The 20,208-nt window shown below is 44.9% G+C and overlaps 1 protein-coding gene across 6 annotated transcripts in view; it reads right to left on the bottom strand.

The window, feature by feature from the left end:
- The window catches only part of CARMIL3 (capping protein regulator and myosin 1 linker 3), a 58,795-nt gene that overhangs the window by 6,717 nt on the left and 31,870 nt on the right, over positions 1-20,208 (bottom strand). For all 6 annotated transcript variants that reach the window (XR_014475046.1, XM_083188793.1, XM_083188801.1 and 3 more), the window contains 10 exons: positions 16,365-16,537; positions 13,782-13,850; positions 13,534-13,627; positions 12,953-13,048; positions 12,728-12,856; positions 11,231-11,344; positions 9,932-10,104; positions 2,270-2,357; positions 974-1,096; positions 142-205 (listed from right to left, as the gene is read on the bottom strand). Coding sequence is in view for 5 of the 6 variants with exons in the window: in XM_083188793.1 (XP_083044919.1) it covers positions 142-205; positions 974-1,096; positions 2,270-2,357; positions 9,932-10,104; positions 11,231-11,344; positions 12,728-12,856; positions 12,953-13,048; positions 13,534-13,627; positions 13,782-13,850; positions 16,365-16,537 (1,123 nt within the window). In the remaining variant the exon portion in view is untranslated. The remainder of the gene's footprint in view (positions 1-141; positions 206-973; positions 1,097-2,269; positions 2,358-9,931; positions 10,105-11,230; positions 11,345-12,727; positions 12,857-12,952; positions 13,049-13,533; positions 13,628-13,781; positions 13,851-16,364; positions 16,538-20,208) is intronic.

The raw sequence follows: 20,208 nt of genomic DNA, 5'->3' as shown, positions 1-20,208 counted from the left end.
AGCTGCTGCTACTGTATTTAAACTAGAGTCTTATTCTATATAACTTGAGGCATGTTTGACAGTTAAAGTGCTGATTATATGATAAAAGAGATTGGAGACTTGGCATGCATTCTTGGAAATAGTACATATGAGAGCGCTCACTGATAAACGCAGACACAGGTCGGATTTTTCTGCCTTGAAGACGCTTTTTTATTACCATGGTATCCTGTAGAGAAAGAAGAATTGAAATAAGAAGCAAGCTTGCACAAGTATACAGTATGTCAGTTGTCAATTGTGACTTTAGTCCATGCTCAATGTGTTCATGTGGCAATGTAATGGAAATTGAAATGGCAGAAATATAAATCCCTCAAGAAGTTTAGGCCCTATTCAGTGTTGTACGATATTGTGTGGCAGCTGTGAATGTGTACGCAGATACTGTGGGAAAATATGCAAAAGCCACAGCAGCTACATACAATGATGCAGCAATGCACACAGATCAGCCGATCATTGGGCTTCTAAGTAGCCCTTTGGTACCACAGCATGGTCGCAGGTAATGAGACCTTGGAGCCACTGTTACCATGTATGGGATGGCAGAAAATGATTGCGACTTGTCTGTGTTTAAGTTGCTCCCTGTTACATTCTCCAAATGCTCCCTTACTGTCATTCACTGAGTGAAGAAAGTCTGCACCTGTCATCGCAAGACCATCATAACGCCATCATGCGAAACACTGGAGAGGGAAGCCAGAGGAGCCACAAGGTTCCTTTGTAAGCGGTTCCTGCAGCCAAACAGTGGGCTTTTCTGACTGGTCTCATCACAAGCGACTATGTCAGGGAAGGCCCACGCCAAGCAAGTGGTTAATGAGGTTAGTAAAATATTCTTCAAACTAGTACATTTTTGTATTCTATGTAGAAGAAGGCTACACAAGTGGAACATAATAAACAAAATCTAGCTGTAAACAAATTGGCAGATACTATAGAGATGTAAGTCACTTACAATACTAGAGTACATCTCTCCCTCATGTGTCTCCTGTTTATTTCTTGGTGGTGTTTGTGGGAGGTATCCCAGGATCCTCTGCTCCTCTTCCATTAAACTCTGCAGCTGGGACCTGTGACGAGACTGTGATGTTTTATGGAAGAGAGAGAGAGAGATGGAGTGAAAGAGAGCGAGAAGTCAAGAAATAATAATAACCATTGTTTTCTTTTGCAATTTTGTTACATCGTACACAAAAAGTAATTGTCATTTAATGCACTTCCCTTCTTTCCTCTGAATAACTAAAATACTACATCGAGGAAATATACACAGTTATGCAGAAACTGCTATTTCTGCCTAATTTTATAAAAAAAAAATGGGCTTGATAACAAGGTGGTCTGTCTATTAACTTTGCATTACACCAGATCAAACATAATAGCAGCATGTGAAGCAGGGTATTCAGTGTATATATGCAGTTATAGAACTAAGGCCAACTAGCCTTTCTCTCTGGCTATTGTGACACTACAAGTCCCAATATGCCCTGCCATATTTTGCTGTTAGGACATGCTAAAATTGTGGAAGGTTTGCTGAGACGTGTAGATTCTGAAATGCTGGAGAACCACAGGTTGGCAAGACCTGCTAGACAGGCTTCAAAGCAGGGACACAATAAGTGACACGATATGGAGCAGCCAGATCGTATAGAGTATACATTTAAGGGGTTATCCGAATTTGCTCGGTGCCCCACGCGTCTGCACGGGGGGGATGTTTTATTTGTGCACATACGCATTTCTGTGCATGTGCATACGCCGGTTGTGAGCGGGCACTGCGAACTACTAATTTGCCGTTCGGTATGCACCCACCAGTGCGGGAGGGGGGGGGGGGGCATGGGGCAGTGACAAGGGGACGTGCCCATGGGTGTTCCCATGAAAACGCGGGGCATTCCCATGGTAATTAGCAGTGACGCGGCTGCCAGGGGGCGAACAGCATACAGGGAACATGCAAAGCTAAGGAGTTTTGCATGTATGTTCCAAATCATTCGATGGTCAGCAACCATCAAATGATTTGGCCCCGCACCCAAGGCTATGAATGTATATTTATGCAAAACATTAATTCGCAGCCATGCGGGGGACATGGCGAGCGAGGGGGGGCGGAAGGCTGTATGAGCGGCGCCGGTTTAACCATTTCGCAGCAAAATTCGCAACAAAATTTGCATCGCTGCGTCTGGACTAGAATAAGGTCTTTAATCTCATGCTGTACAAGAGCCTATGTGTCAAGCGCCATCCCAAACACAGCCCATTTACTGTAGTCCCCTCTAGTTACCAGCTTTCTATGTGTTCTTTGCATCTCCTGCAGAACTTGCTCCAAAACAGAGTTACTGAGGCGCGTCATCAGGGAGAGTTGTGCAGCCCTGAAATGACACAAGTTACAATATTAATAATTTTGCAACATTATATTTGTACACAAATTTTGACTCTATGGGGTCAATCCAATTCCCCAAAAAATGTGCGAGGTGCCATTGCCATCGCATTTAAATGCTGGCAACGGTACCCAAACTCATAGCCCCTTTTAGCAGGGGTTGAAGTGGGGGGGAATGGGTTAAAACTGAGTTCCACCATCTGTAATGGTGCAGTGGAACTACTGTAGTTCAACCTCCACCTTGGCCCTGCACAGCTATTTTAACAGAAAAGCATTATAGTTTGCAGGGGGTGCCAAATACCCTACCACTGGTCCTGACTCTGCCTAATGGGGGGAGAGAAGGGGGTGAATTAGGTGGCAGAGGGATAAGAGTTCTCCCACATCTTCAGGACCACTTAAAGCCCTGCCATTACAAGTGTACAAAATTACATGAGTCTGTGGCACTATAAGTGCGGCATAAGGTAACCAACATTCTACATACTTGATCTGGGCTGCAGAGTATTGAACCTCCTGTCCTAGATTGATTTGATATTGCCATTGATAATTGATCATTCTGCACACTGCTTTACATATCAGAAATGTGTTCTTGGTAAACTTCATTTTGCAAGTTAACTAGAAAATCTCTGCTGCGTCTGAAGCGAGGAACTTCATATAACTCATAATGATACATGTTATCTTGGAATACCATGGCTGTTTATGTAAGGCACTTTTATTACTTTTCATTGTAGTAGGGGGTGTAGATTGGGTGGTAGAGCCCAATTAAGGAGAGTACATGTAATGTCTCAGTATTTAAGGATCATTGCATAGGCTGTGGCCGGTTTAGGCTGTGTGCATGGTATAGGCTGTGTGCATGGCATAGGCTGTGTGCACGGTATAGCTGTGTGCACAATATTTGAAGGGCATAATTTTAAAGGGAGGCTTAATTTAAACATAACTGCAGTGTTATACCAGCGTTCTATCGAAGTGAAACAGAAGGAGAAACAACAACCACAACTCTTAAAACCAGAGGACTACTTTGAATGAGTTCACTTTATCCTCACAACATACTACTCCTGCCTGATTAATCTGGATGTTCTTCCGTAATAACATCACCTTTTGACATCAGCAAGAACATTCACTGTAACCGTTAATGCTTGTATTTGCACTGGCAGTCTTGAAAATGCCCAGCTGTACCTTTAATGCCTACACCTATCCTGCACTTCCACTGTCGGTAGGTGTCTCCCAAGGTTCTGCTTTTGGTCCTCTTCTCCTCTCTCTCTATATACGACCTATCTGGGCTTCAAATATCACTTTTATGCTGATAATACTCCACTCTACCTCTCCTTTCCTGATCTTTCTCTCTCTATCCTCACTCATTTCTAACTGTGTCTCTGCTATCTATTCTTGGATGATCCAGTGCTTTCTCAGACTTAAAATGTCTAATACGGCCTACACACATGCCGATATTAAGGCATTTTCTAAGCGATTTTGCTTAGTTTGGCAAAGTCGCTTAGCAAATGCCCTCACATCGGTGTATGTGTGGGGGCTATATCGGCAGCAGTGCGCATCCCCGTGCGTCTTTATCGCTGGCCGAGATTGATGGACAGTGTCCATCAATCTCGGCATCGGCAGGGTTCTCCCACCGGAGAACACTGGCGCTGTCTGCACGCTTAGCACACAGAGCTGACAGCTCGCTCTGTGTGTGGGCTGTCAGCTCTGTGTGCTATGCGATAGCGGCGCAGCACAGCCCGACCTAGCATAGCTAGGTAGCCCTGCACACATCGCTATGTGTGTAGGGCCCATAAGACTGAACTGATTACCTTCCCATCCTCCCGCATAAAACGTGACCATCTTTCATCCTAATAGTCTATGCTCACTGCTACCCCTTCTGTTTCACTCTGTCTTACTTTAGAATGTAAGCCCTTACGAGCAGGGCCCTCTCTCCTAATGTGGCTTTCTTATAATATATAAACCTCTGCAACCTTATAACTGCTTCAGTGTCCTGTCCCCTGATGTAACTATCCTTATTTACCATGTACTTGTCCAAAATTGTCTTGTACTGTCATTTGTTATTTGTTTTTGGCTCAGTTATGTATTGTTATGCGCTGCAGAACCCTTGTGGAGCCATATAAATAAACGATAATAATGATAACAATTATAATAATAATAAATACTCCCACCTGCGAAAACACTGGGAAAAATAGGATTGACAATTAATTGTGTTTGGCTGTTATTTATCCCTCTATTGTCTCTGGAGTTGTTATTGGCAGAGGACACAAAAGGAGACAGAACATCCATGTTGTTGTCCTATTCTGTATATAGAGCAAAATAACCATTCAATTAATAAGTGGGTGTTATTTGCTTATCTGATGTTGAATGCCTTTCTTTGTGGCATTTTATGGTAGACATACAGATGTTTTTGGCTTCACGGTCTAAAAGGCAATTTTATCTCAATGGCTTATCGTTATATTACAGCTACATAAAGCCTTTGTGCTTCAATCGTTTAGATTAATCCAATCAGATCTCTCTCAGCACTCGACTCTTGTGCAGATTGGATGCCGGGTCATGATCTGTCATTGCAAAGGACAGCTCTCATAGCAAGATGATAGTATAAATTGCATGATTCTAATCATGGTGTACATGTTCATAAATGTGGTATGCATCACACTGAAGATGTGATTGATGTATTCCGCCCTAAATGTTGCATAGAATACTGTTAAAATGGAACTCTACATCTAGCTTCTTTAAATTTAAGCAGTGACCCTAAGGGGGTGCCGGACAGTTTCCCGACAGTCGGGATCCCGACAGTCATTACCCCGATGTCGGGATCCCTACAGTCAAAACCCAGACACTCGGGGTCCCGACGACCACCGGATATTCTCCCTCATGGGGGTCCAAGACCCCCATAGAGGGAGAATAGAATATCATGGGGAGCACAGTGAGCCCACAAGGGGCTTTGTTGCGCTCGCCCCGCTGTCTGAGTCCGGCCAGTCGGGATCCCGACGTCGGGCTAATGACTATAGGGATCCTGATTGTCAGGACCCTATACCACACCCCCTAAAGTATGTGTGATGTGAGAAGCTTTTTTTAGGTAGAATACAAGCAACTTCAGATTAAGGGCTGTATTCAATGGGGCCGGCGAGGGGGTTAAAAAGCGGGGATCATTTATCCCCACGCTAGCTGCTCACCCTTTTCTGCATCTCGGGGATTCCCTGAAACAGTGAGGCTCGCAGCTAATGCAGAGAGCCTGCTGCATTTAGTTGCAAGCTGTTTTAGTGGCCACACACGCCGTTCGCCCCTTACTACAAAAACATAGAGAGGGGGAATTGGCATGTGCAGGGTGTCAGTTGAATACTGACCGTGCGAGCTGTGGCAGCGAGCAGTCAGCACTGCTCACTGCTACAGCTCGCAAAAGTCATTGAATACACCGCTTAGGGGTATATTCAATGGTTTTTGCGAGCTGTGATAGCGAGCAGTGCTGACTGATCGCTGCCACAGCTCACACGGTCAATATTTAACTGACACCCTGCACATGACAATTCCCTAGGTTTTTGTGCATTAGCCGTGAGCCTTGCTGTTTGGGGGAATCCTTGCTGTCCTCTGATTCCCCAGGAACCAGTGGCGGCTCCTGATATTGGGCTGCAGGTCTGCAGCCCCTCCAGTGAAAACCAGGAGGTTTCCAGTGTAAAATAGACAGCCAGCATCAGAGCTCCGGTGTGCGCGCACATTCGTGGGTGGGTGTGCGCGCACGTTCGCTGGTGCGTGGTTGCGCAAGAGAGGGGTGGCATTCTACCCACAGGGGGGAAGGGGGTAGCGGGATCTACCTCTGGAGCTCTCTGCCGGCTGTCTGTGTCTCTCCCAGACCTCATGTGTCACATGATCACATGTCTTTCCTGTCAGGAGTCACAACACCAGGCTCCATGTGTGACCTCCTCTCATGTAGGGAGGAGTTCAGCATGTAGTAGCTTCCTATAGGAAGCCGCTACTGCCCATCATACAGAGGACTGAAAACTCCTCCTTCACTTGGGCTGCCAGTAGTAGTGCATGGAGCGATGACAGCAATAGCTTTCCAGCATAAAGCCATTCGGTGCACATCCCCAGAGCTACAGTGCTTCCATGGGCTGCTGCCTGTGCAGCCCAGCAGAAGCAAATCCTCTGCAGTGAGCATGCCCAGACTTCAGTGAATTTGAGCATCTACCACTATCTGTATGTATGTTGTGAGAGGCAGAGAGGAGCCTGTATTAGGCGGAGATGCAGGTCCTGATATGCCACATGGAGTAGTCTGGGGTTGCTCCAAGGTAGGTAGCTCTTAGTTCATTATCATGTGGCTCCTTGCTGGTTAATTGTAGACCCAATTTAGGGTAACAGTGGTGTGGGGTGTGGTGCCCCTGGACTGGTTGGGCTGGGTGGCTTTAGTGCGGCATGCCCTTACATTCTATTAACACTTTTCCCTCACTAACACTATCTATCTCTTATTTTAATTACATTTCATTGATCTCTCTCCTTATGTATAGCTTCGGCTTCCTATCACTAATTATTAACACTTAGTATCTCACTGGCATGCCGCACTGGGCCTCCTAGCTTATGATAGTTTTTGGGGTGCCACACCCTGCACCTAGATATAGCGCTAGGGACCCCCAATATACAGAGAAGCCTTGACGCGGCTTGGGGGCATATCATACACCTGCGCGGATATATGTAACCAATATCTCTGAATTCTATTATCATGTAGTGTTCAAGATTGGTTGCTAAAACTATTCAGTGTGCCGGGGGAACCAATGTATTGTTACTTACTATTAACCCCTCCCTTGCATGCGCCTGAAAAGTTTTACTGAACTAATTTGAGCATCTACCACTATCTGTATGTGTGTCTCTCCCAGACCTCATGTGTCACATGATCACATGTCTTTCCTGTCAGGAGTCACAACACCAGGCTCCATGTGTGACCTCCTCTCATGTAGGGAGGAGTTCAGCATGTAGTAGCTTCCTATTGGAAGCCGCTACTGCCCATCATACAGAGGACTGAAAACTCCTCCTTCACTTGGGCTGCCAGTAGTAGTGCATGGAGCGATGACAGCAATAGCTTTCCAGCATAAAGCCATTCGGTGCACATCCCCAGAGCTACAGTGCTTCCATGGGCTGCTGCCTGTGCAGCCCAGCAGAAGCAAATCCTCTGCAGTGAGCATGCCCAGACTTCAGTGAATGTTAAACTATTATTTGTGTGTAGATCTTTAATAGGAGTATACTTTTCTGTACTTTAATTAATATTAAAGTTATTCAAAACGTGTATCTTGCTCTGTACCTGTGTTTGTGTGCATATGGGTTATACATCATTTGTTTACAGTATATGCACAAAAACACTGGTACAGAGCAATCACAATCAAGGTTATTTTATTCCATAGTTTAAAGGTGATTTAAAGTAGATTGTATTCCGTTTGCAATGAGCAGTATCCAGGCAATTGCAGCCCCCCTTAAGTCTACTTCCTGGAACGTAGAATAAGGTAATCGGCCGGCATGGGGATTAAACGGCGAGGGTCGCTTGTTTTCGGTTATCCCCGCTGTTTAGCCATCTCGCTGGCCACACTGAATTCGGGAGACTATGAGCACTGATATTCAAAGTCTTTCCTGGCCCCATTTACTCACAAGTGATACATGTGTTCATGATTTACTTTGTTCTTACATTCTGTTGGATTGTGTATGGAGCTTTATAAAGGAAATTCATAATGTGTTTGGACTCTTTGAGTTTCAGTGCATTGTGCATGCAATCAATGTGCTAATAACATGCCACCTACAAACGGACATTAAACCTATTTTCAATAATACTATAGTGATGCTTTTTGCTGCTTAATGTATCTCAGAATCAGATGTTTACTGCTACAATTCACATTTCGGTACTTGTGTATTATCACGGCGCCCATCGCATCGCATACCACTAATTAAGGTATGCGATGGCATGCAATGGGACCCGATTTCAGCCTTTCCCCGGGCTGAGGTATACAATTTTAATATCGCATTGCATCGCATGCCATTATAATGGCATGCGATGTGATGCGATCATGCCCGATTTGGGCTTATTCCCATGTTAAATGTCCCCCCAGACCCAATTTTTTATTGTATCCCCACCCTGATGGGTAATGAGTAGAGACAGGATTATATGCAACATAAAAAGCTTGAAATATGCATGCAAATATGCATGAAAAATACTTAAAACATGCATAAAAAGTGTTAAAATATGCTACATTAAATAATAAAAAAGTAATTTTTAACTTATTTATTTAAAAATCAGCATACAATTAGTTGCAAATAAACCTCAATAATAGGCCCACAGCATCTGCAGATGTCTATTGCTATACACAGGATTTGTTTTCTTCCTGGCTGCTACAGCAGACTGCAGCGTCCAAAGCTCTTCTTGCATCAACTACACGGACCCTCATCTCCAGCGCCGATGGATCAAATGTCAGCATATCGTGTGAGGGCGGCGCAGTGGAAGGCTTCCTCCCTGCGCCGCATACTCACTGTATTTCCTCTGCGCCGTGTGATGGCACAACCCTTCCACCCACCTCCTCTGCTGCAGAAGTCTGTATCTTGGTGTAAAGTCCCAGGCCAGGGTCAGGCAAAGGTTCAGGAGCTTTGTAATGACATCCATCCCGACTGACTTTTATCAACATGGATTGGCAGCCTAGAGCAGTGTCAGACATAGCGTACATCCAAGGTTCCCCACACTGCGCACATATTGCCCCAGCCTGCACACTCTACCATTACCTGACCAGCAGCAGCAGGGCAAAGCAGTGCTGTCACTCGCGGGTGGGAAGAGGACGGGGCCTAAAATATGCACCATCACTAGATTGTAGGTAAAATATGCAATAACCAGTGAGAATGGGCAAAATATGCAAATGCATATGCAAATATGCAAATGCATATAATCCTGTCTCTAGTAATGAGTATGTTAAATGCCACCCCACTATCAACGCCAACCGAAGCGTGGCGAGTGCAGCGAGGGGCGGCGGTACGCGTCCTCCGTCCTTTTCATACCCCCACTAACCACGTCGGCGTGGAGTAGATTTTATATAGTGTGGCGAGCGCAGTGAGCCACTGAGCCTGAAGCGTGGCGAGCACAGCGAGCCCCGCGAGGGGACGCGGAATATATGTGAAGTCATCCGCGTCCCCTTTGGGCTCGGCGGCTCGCTGCACTCGCCACACTATATAAAATCAACTCCACGCCGACGTGGATAGTGGGGGTATGAAAAGGTCGGAGGACGCGTACCGCCGCCCCTCGCGGGCTCGCTGCACTCGCCATGCTTGATAGTGGGGTGGCGTTAACAATGGGGGGGCATCATAGTCATTACCCATCAGGGTGGGTGTACAATCAAAAATCGGGTCTGGGGTCGCATTTAACATAGGAATCAGGCATCTGGGTGCCTGTACAATTAAAAATCGGGTCCAATCGCGTCGCATCGCATGCGATGCGGCGCAATTTTTTTGGTCGTACAATGCCCTACGATAGAAAACGTGGGCGCCTAAACTATGTATTCTATGATATTTTGTATTGATAGCCTGTTTTGTATCTGTATCTTGCCATCCACTTACCTCAACTTGTTATGTATGTCATTCCCAACTTGCCGAAGCATATCTCTGATATGGGGGGGACTAAGCCCATGCTGTTCCCTAAGTCTACATAGCATTGCACCACCTCGCTGAGCATCTCGTGCTGCTCCCGGGAAAAGATCCTGAGTAGCTTCCCACATGGTGTCTGCAATGTTCTGAATGGAAGAGAGAAAGGGTTGATTAGAACCATCAGGAGAAGGTCATGTTGTGTTATGTTTTTAGTTATATCTTTAACAGTGAAGTGGGCAAATAATAGCCAGGATAATGTATAAAAGGTAAATAAAATGGGCAAATTTTTTTTAGGCCAGGGTCATATGCTAAGGGTGTACCCCTTAGCATATGACCCCGGACTTAAAAAAATTTGGTCCCGTCTGCAATTTTTTTTTTTTTATGGGGCATGGCCACACTTCCTGAATTGGGTTATGCTCCCAGTACCCAGACCCCGTTCAGCTTTCAATTACCCTTTGTACATGTATTATTTATTGATATATATATATATATATATATATATATAGTACTTGTGTAGTTTCACGGCGCCAGATAAAATATCGCATGCGATCGGACCCGATTTTCATGGAAAATGGGACCTTTTCATACATATTTTTTTATTTTATATAGTGTGACGAGCGCAGCGAGCCACCGTGCCACCGAGCCGAAGCGCGGCGAGCGTAGCAAGCCCCGCGAGGGGACGCGGACAATTGTCCTGATGATGGGAAGAATCTGGAAACGCCGTTGACATGCGCCATTAAAGTTTGTTTGGTTTTGCTAAGTTCCCTGGAGTGACGCGTTTTTGCTGATATATATATATATATATATATATATATATATATATAGAGAAAGTGGGGTATCAGAGTGCGCCAATTCATTTGCATATACAACCGTATTGTTGAACAAACAGTAATTAGAAGCAGAATCTTAAAATAAATTATTTAATCAGAAATAATAATAATAATAATTTATTTTAAGATTCTGCTTCTAATTACTGTTTGTTCAACAATACGGTTGTATATGCAAATGAATTGGCGCACTCTGATACCCCACTTTCTCTATCTCTAAACCCTGGGTCCTGTCTAACAGGGGGCCCCTCAGAGGTGCTGCCTTCTCTTTGTGAGGCGCGGTTGGGTTTTTCGGTCTTATATATATATATATATATATATATATATATATAAACACATACACACACACACACTAAAACCATAGTAACGTTTTAGAACAATATGAAAATCATAAAGGTTTACACCCCAGACCTGAATGATAAAAAGTATACTACTCTCCCAGTACCTGCAGTTCTCTATCCACTGCTCGAGACAGTTCAAATGAGACCGTTTCAAGAAGCCGCTGAGCAGGTCCAGAAGGAGACAGCCAGCTGCCTGCTTCCAGGAGGCGTGGTAATAGCTGGTAATGGAAGGAAGAAAATGGAACGCAGACAGACGGAAAATATAAATATCTATAAAAAAAAACTATTGCAGTATCAAGGTTATGTAGCTCCACTTTTGTGGCATTCCTTAAGGTCTTATAAATAAATAATAAATAAATAAATACACAAGATATGAAAACTAAATGTTTGATCTTTTTATCTGTATAAATTATATTAATTTACCTACCTCAATCTCCACTAAGCAATATACAGTATACTTAAATTATTAATTATATTTTAATACTGTAGTGCTTGAGTAAGTAAATGATTAATCAATCCACTACAATAAACCTACATGATAACTCACGTCTAATCTTGATATGTCAACTATGTCAACTACACACCACTTGGTATGTCAACTACACCCTACTGCTGTGGACGTCAATTTGTTTTATTTCTAAAACAGCTACATAATACAGAATCCTGCACCGCTGCTCAGTGAGAGGTACACCCCCCCCCCCCCCGCCCCCCTTGTCTTCAGTTTGTGTGTAATGTCACCACACCAGCACCAGTGCAGAGGCTGACGCTGGCTGTTGTAACAGTAACCAGCCAGTGCTACCTGCCCACAGCACACTCTGCAAGGAAGGCACTTCTCAGTCCAGCATCACTAGCAGAGCCAGTAAGAGAAATAAGCAATATAGGAAAAAAGAGGGGAAAATTTGCAAGGGAAGGGGGGGGGGGGGGGGTATGGCGCAGAAGGGAGAGATTGTATAGAGGGGTAGAGCATAGATTGTATGCTCTACCCCTCCGTGAAGCATCCGTGAAGCAATGCTCCCAAATTCTGATTGGCCAACGGACAAGTCAGAAACCCATAGGGATGACCATCGGTTTGTGTGTACATGGAACAAGTTATAGCCATCGATGGTCACTTGCCAGTTTAACATTGATTGTAAACATATTGATAGCCATCCCGACACAACCAGTGGGTAGGGCAAGACACACCCCCCTACCTGACAACCCTCCTCTGCTGTTTCAAATGTATCTTTTTTTAGCTGTGAACTGTTGGAGGGCATGTGGTATAATGCTATATAATATAAAGTATATAATCCCTTTTATAGACTATACCAGGGGACTTTTGCTCGGACAAAGCTGACAAAGGTTAAGTGCCTTTGTTTTATACGGTGCTATAAACAGATATTTTCAACATCATTGTGATGTGAATAGCACTGCTGAAACTGGTGAATGTCCTTACACAAAATGTTCAACATTGTTTTTTTTATTTACTGCATCTATTTTGCTTTTGAAAATGATTTGTTGTGCACTGATAGGCCATTTGCATACTCTTGGTGCACACATAATTACAGGTTGCATAGTAGGTAAGCAGATAGCTCCTAATTGTCAGGAAGTGAGACACTACGTACAGCTCGACAGTTCTTGGCATCTCTGAGAAGTTGTCTTGCACACACGATGTCTTCTTGTACTGGTTCCAAGTCACAGGAGCGCAGAGCATTAATGTGATCATGTATCATCACAGACAGAGTGTGGAGCATCTAATAGCATGAGAGAGATCAGAGAGAGAGAGAGAGAGACAATGAGAGTATGGCAGTAAACAGAGAAGAAGGGCAGACAAATGAGAGCTACAATACCTGTTCCGCACTGTTTGTGACACCTTGTTGAAGTCGCAATGCTCTTTGGTCAGAGACAGCCAAAGTCTGAGAGTTTCGTAGGAGACAGCTATGTATCTGATATATAAACAATATGACATCATTAGTGCTTCATACTTGTAAAAAATCTGTATAACAAAAATGGTGGCATCATTTAAAAAAAATAAACCATAAAATAGTCTTTAACCATAAAGAAGTTAAATACAAAAATATAAAACATTTACACAGGCAAATACCACAAAAATTGCTTATTTTATCTCGTCATAATGTTCTTTCCCATATATACTACTCTTCAGTTGCTTTTGTATGATCCATGCAATAGTGAGTATAAAATAATTAATTATATCAACTCCCATCTGCATGGCATTGTATAGTAGGGTGCAGGGCTATGTTAGCGTGATTGGTGTCATTGGTCCGCCTACTTATACTCTCTTAGTGGGCAGCTGAGGGTTGCTGCGAGGAGTCAGGGGGGGGGATGCGGGACACATGTCCATCTTTCTGGGGGCGTAGGCAAGTATGAGTAAAACATGTATAGATATAGGGATTACGACCATGTCCATTACCTTTCTCCAGGCACTTTCAGCCCTCTCAGGGTGTCTCTGGTATGCTTGACAGATGTCTCCGACAGGAAAGGACATAAAGCGAAGGGTTTTGTTTCTATGAGATATCAATTTGTTGAGGGACATTGTATTACAAACAAATGCCATTTTGTATATTTTGATTGTTAACAAATAAGAGATTATATAATACATATTCTATATACATTTCATTTTAGCACATATATAGGTTTACTCATTTATTTTCAACTCACTTCTCAAGAGCTCGAGCAACATCCATAAATCCAGAAGCTGAAACTGCATTTCTGTCCCACAGCACAGACCTGAGCATAATGAAAACAATATGAATTAGAGTTCTGCAGCAACAAAAGTCATATCTGTAATGAAATTGGCTGGATTATGTAGGCTTAAAATAGAGTATAGGTTGGGCTGTATTGATGTACATATTACCATATATTTCAGTTGCCCATTATCAGTGATGTTCCTGCACTTCTCTATGGGGAATGCACATCATGGTTATTGCACCCTATATATTATCATGGTTATTGCACCCTATATATTAGTGCACATTAGTCTCATAGAATAATCACTGAGCAAAGAATTACTAAAGGGAGGATTAGGATTTGGTTTCCTAGTCATCTCTACATGCTGTGACCTGATCATTTTTTGGTGGCCCCGAGAGGACCAGAACACATGCCAAGTATGCTGGGCTTTTAGAAAATGGCACAGAAGTTATATATTTTTATTCAGTACTTATGTAGTATCTGGGGTGCCGATTTTCTGATTGTATGCCTTATCTTCAGGCATACAATCAGATGCGATTCGACGCGATTTTCTATAGGATTCAATGTTAACCAAGGTCCTGTTCATTTCCCCACTATCCAAGTGGGCATAGAGTTGATTTTATAAAGCATGGCGAGCGCAGCGAGCCACCGAGCCCGAAGCGTGGCGAGCGAACACAGATTTCTTAAAAAGTATTCTGTGTCCCCTCACGGGGCTCGCTACGCTCGCCACGCTTCGGGCTCGGTGGCTCGCTACGCTCGCCACAGGTTTATATCCAACTCCATGCCCACTTGGATAGTGGGGAAAGGAAAAGGACCCCTTTTTCCCATTGAATTCTATGTTAAAATCCGACCCAATTTCTAAATCGGACACCCAGATACTACATAAGTACCTTTTATTCTAATTATTTAACTGTTGTGACAGGCAAGGTAGCTCACACACAGCATGCGGAAGTGTGCACCAGATTCTATATGGTTTGGCTGCTTCTGATTCATGTACTTTGATGCAGTTTGCGCCTGGCTCCAGCTTCCAGCTCCTGGCCTCCTCTTCTGTGATGCATGGTGCTGGCTCAGGAGTGCTTTGATGTATATTTTGAGAGGTCTGCACACTTACTAGCATGCAGGGCCATATTAGCCATGACTGACTAGGCTGAAGCTAGGGGCCCTTACAAGGACTAAGAGCATGTCAAAATTGTTATTACAAGAACAAATGGCAGCCAACATGTACAGGCACAGGTCAGGGAAAGAGGTCAGGGACTTTATTACAACTGGGTATCAGTGTCCGTGTAAATACTAAAACTGAACATTATGAAATACTGTAAGCACTGCTTCCCAATTGTCTGCCTGTGAATTTGGCATGGAGTTGGACAGTGATGGGGCCCCAAATACGTGAAATTCCAGGGTACGGCCCAACCATGAGTTAATACGGCCCTGCTACATGACAAAATAGCACAGACTGCGGCATATCCATAATGATTTTGAACACAAAATCAAGGATTCATTTCATAATATAACATCCATTAGAAAACTTTTATGACACAGTCACACAAATAAGGCATACCTCCCAACTCTGCCAGGTCTGCAGGCGTGGCCTAATTTGGGGGCCTATACTCGCAGCTCCCCCGCGAGGCCACGCCCCCATTTTGCCGCTATGGGGGCATGACCCAGAGGCTCTGTGAGCCTCTAGCCATGCCCCCAGCCCCCTGGCTGCGGGAATAGACGCTGTGCGCACAGCGTTTATTCCCCGCTGCTTAACAGCTGACAGGGGGGACTCCCAACAGCCCCCCCACACCGCGGGACACTGCCGCCCGCGGGTGGGACAGCGGGACAGGCCCTGATAATCGGGACTGTCCCGCTAAAATCGGGACTGTTGGGAGGTAACGTTTACTTTTGGGAACAGGAGGAACGCCATGAAGGGACAGTCATAAATAGTGCAGTGGTTTATTACTTAAACAGACAGTGGGCTAGTTTCTCTAAGCTTCAAAAGTGATAAAATGGAGAGTGATAAACAGCCAGCCAATCAGCTCCGACCTGCCATGTCACAGACTGTGTTTGAAAAATGTCAGGCAGGAGCTGATTGGCTAGTTGTTTATCACTCTCCATTTTATCACTTTTGAAGCTTAGAGAATCTGGCTCAGTAACTGGAAGATAATGTAAAATAAATAATGAAATCCCCTCACTCCCTCGGAGGTAGAGATATTGCTGTCACTAGTTTCCTTCTTTTCTATATGATGTTTTTTTTTCGTGGGCAGCATGTAATAGCCTTTGATACGCAGGTTGTTCAGGAATTTCTGCAAGTTTGACCATGTTTTTAAAGCAGCAATCATTTATAAGGCAAAACTGTCCCGGATTTGCCATGTAAATCATTGCCGCTTTAAAAATACAGACAGACTCACAGGAAGTCCTGAGCTGGCTGCTACTTGTAGTCTATTACATATTGCCCAATGTCATGTTAATCAATAAATCAATTGCCAATATTTTTCTTATATATATACTTGTTTAGATTACAGCATAGATAACATTGATTTGACAAACAAATTCCTGTATTCAACTCACCGCAGTGTACTATTTATCTGTAAGGTTTTGCCAAGCATCTTTGCTCCAATATCTGACATTCCATTACCACTTATATCAAACTCCTGAAGGGAGGTGTTACTGCCAAGAGCATTCAGAACAATGCAAGTTCGAGACTTCAAGCGAGAGTCTGCAAGAGACAGAGACTGGAGGCACTGAAAGAGAATGAGACAGAGAGAAAATGTGAGAAAGGGGTGAGGATTACAATATATTACCATATCTTTGTATATTATTATATGGTACTCTTTACTTAGAAGGGCGCCCATCTCGGCCATCTCGGGCATTGAATGCACTAAAAAATCAGGTGCGATGCGACAGACGAGATGCCCGAGATTTCCCATAGGGAACAATGTTAAATGTCTCAATTGACCCGATTTTCCTGTTCAATGCCTCAATTGACCCAATTTTTCCATAGGAAACAATGTTAAATGGGCCACAGAGGCCAAATAGGCACCCTGAAGTGAATAATGGCCACCCGAATTGTTAACGCCACCCCACGATCAACGTGAACCCGAAGCGTGGCGAGCGCAGCGAGCCCGCGAGGGGCGGCGGTACGCGTCCTACGACCTTTTCATACCCCCACTATCCACGTCGGCATGGAGTTGAGAATAGAAAGTGTGGCGAGCGCAGCGAGCCACCGAGCCCGAAGCGTGGCGAGCGCAGCGAGCCCCGCGAGGGGACGCGGATACCTTCACAGGTATCCGCGTCCCCTCGCGGGCTTCACAGCTGTCCGCGTACCCTCGCGGGGCTCGCTGCGCTCGCCACGCTTCGGGCTCGGTGGCTCGCTGCGCTCGCCACACTTTCTATTCTCAACTCCACGCCGACGTGGATAGTGGGGGTATGAAAAGGTCGTAGGACGCGTACCGCCGCCCCTCGCGGGCTCGCTGCGCTCGCCACGCATCGGGTTGACGTTGATCGTGGGGTGGCGTTAACAATTCGGGTGGCCATTATACACTTCAGGGTGCCTATTTGGCCTCTGTGGCCCATTTAACATTGTTTCCTATGGAAAAATCGGGTCAATTGAGGCATTGAACAGGAAAATTGGGTCAATTGAGACATTTAACATTGTTCCCTATGGGAAATCTCGGGCATCTCGTCGGTTGATCGCACCCGATTTTTTAGTGCATTCAATGCCCGAGATGCCCGAGATTTTTTAGTAACGATGCCCACAAATAAAATCGTGGGCGCCCTTCTAAGTAAAGAGTACCTATTATATTTCTGCGATTACATGTTACCTCCTCACTTTTAAGCCTATTCCTAATGCTATGCCCTGTTTAGTTTTATTCATGAAATGTGACAATAGATTTGTACAAAAATATCAAGTAACTCAAATAAACCAATTGCACTAGATGTCAATTGTAATTGGATTGGATTCCAAGAAGTACAGGCTACAGAAAAAAGACCATTGCGTAATTTTCCCATGGTGGAACTAGCAAAGAACCTGCAGAAAGACCTGCCGGTTATACAGAAATTCATATGGATTATATAAGCGGTAAATTATTAACCTGAATGAGATCTCTCTCTTCTATACACTTACCCATTACATCATTCCTTATACACACTACAGACGGGACTGATGTTTTAGCATTGCGCATGCCCATTTCTGCACATGTGCATGCGTATGGTGCGTGCGTCGACTGTGACCAAACTGGTCGCTGGGTGTACACTCCCATACTTGCGAACGGCGGGCAGGGGGGGGGGGGGGATGTGGGGTGGCCGGCTGATCCACTAGCATATGGAAACGCCCAGCGTTTCATGGACAATCGGCGTTCTCATGCTAATGGAGCCGTGACGGACATGCAGGGTGTGGCAGCTGACATCACCAGATGTCAGGTGCCCGCCCACTTCCCCCCGAGCGTACACGCATATGTAAGGTTGCTCTTGCATGCACCTTCCACATCTTTCAACTGACCATCAAAAGATGTGGGAGGCTCCCAGTGGCATGTGAATGGATGTTTATGTAAATCACCCATTCGCAGCCAGTGCAAAGTACGCACCTTGCGAATGGTGGGCCAGCGTACCACCATTCGCAAGGCGGGATCTGGGTCACTCGCATGGATGCATATTCGTATGCGAGCAAAGGAACCAGAATTGTAAGCTTGCAGCAGGGCCCTCCTACCTCCAAGTCTGTCTCTTGTTACCCAGTTTGTTTTATCACTGTCTACTATTGTAAAGCGCAACGGAATCTGCTGCGCTATATAAGAAACTGTAAATAAATAAATACCCCCCTATGTAAAATACAGCTGTTCTACTGATACTGTGCGGGAAATGGTACAGGCTGAATTGCGCTCTCTCTCTCCAGGAGTTTGATTTACAAGTTGTGATGCTGAGAAGAACCAGGCTTAATTTTAGCGGTAGAGACTCAGACTGGCCGTCTGCAATATGAGGAAGATGCGGTGCAAGGAACAACAGACAGAAACTATAAATACCTCCTGATCAGGAACTATGTGTCACTTCCTTGTGATCATAGATTTCACATCAAAGAGCAATGAATCACAAATAGCAATCTCTAGCTCTACCAAACTTCCATGTGCCTCTGGCAATGCATGGATCAGTTGGTCTCTCGTTTATGGTCATTTGATCAATAGAAGAAGAAGATGAAAGTTTTCCATGTTCATGAGCAATTAGAAAATTCATACTAAATCAATATGAGGTCTTATTTGTGAGGCATATTCTTACATCACCATCATGTTTATAACGCATGTGAATAAAAACAACCAAAAGCTCAGCTTTATTTCTGTGATACTGGTGCAGACTAATTACACAACCTGCAGCCAGCTCTGAGTGAGCTTTTGTTTAAACAGCGCCAGAGTTACTACAGTCATTGTGACCTTGGGTTCACAATTCTTTTATTGCTTTCAACTAAAGGACGAAATATTACACACGTATGAATCTAGCTTGTTGCTAGGAACATAAAAAGGGAAATTAGTTTACAGTTATAACAAGTTAATCAGTGATGGAAAAAAATGGCTCTTGGTTATATAATGTGGACCAGTGAGGCAGCATTCCCTACCTTCATCCCCGCCTACAGCTGTCAGTATGCTGATTGGTGGATTGCTGGAACTATCCACTAATCAGAGTCACTGTATGGAAGCATTTGAAGAGACGAATCAGGAGGGGCATGATTTTTTGGTACTCTTTACTTAGCACGGCGGCCATCGTGGGCATTGAATGCACTAAAAAATCGGGTGCGACGCGACCGACGCGATGCCCGCGATTTCCCATAGGGAACAATGTTAAATGTCTCAATTGACCCGATTTTCCTGTTCAATGCCTCAATTGACCCGATTTTTCCATAGGAAACAATGTTAAATGGCCCACAGAGGCCAAATAGGCACCCTGAAGTGTGAAATGGCCCCCACAATTGTTAACGCCACCCCACGATCAACGTGAACCCGAAGTGTGGCGAGCGCAGCGAGGCCGCGAGGGGCGGCGGTACGCGTCCTACGACCTTTTCATACCCCCACTATCCACGTCGGTGTGGAGTTGAGAAAAGAACAGTGTGGCGAGCGCACCGAGCCCGAAGTGTGGCGAGCGCACCGAGCCCGAAGCGTGGCGAGCGCAGCGAGCCCCGCGAGGGGACGCGGATACCTGTGAAGCCCGCGAAGGGACGCTTTACCTGTGAAGGTATCCGCGTCCCCTTGCGGTGCTCGCTGCGCTCGCCACGCTTCGGGCTCGGTGGCTCGCTGCGCTCGCCACACTATTTTATTCTCAACTCCACGCCGACGTGGATAGTGGGGGTATGAAAAGGTCGTAGGACGCGTACCGCCCCCCCTCGCGGGCTCGCTGCGCTCGCCACCCTTCGGGTTGACGTTGATCGTGGGGT

Source organism: Crinia signifera, chromosome 1, assembly GCF_055691185.1.
Source record: "Crinia signifera chromosome 1, ASM5569118v1, whole genome shotgun sequence".
Lineage (NCBI taxonomy): Eukaryota > Metazoa > Chordata > Amphibia > Anura > Myobatrachidae > Crinia > Crinia signifera.
Note: the sequence above shows the minus strand (reverse complement) of the source record. Positions and strands in the feature narration are given on the sequence as shown.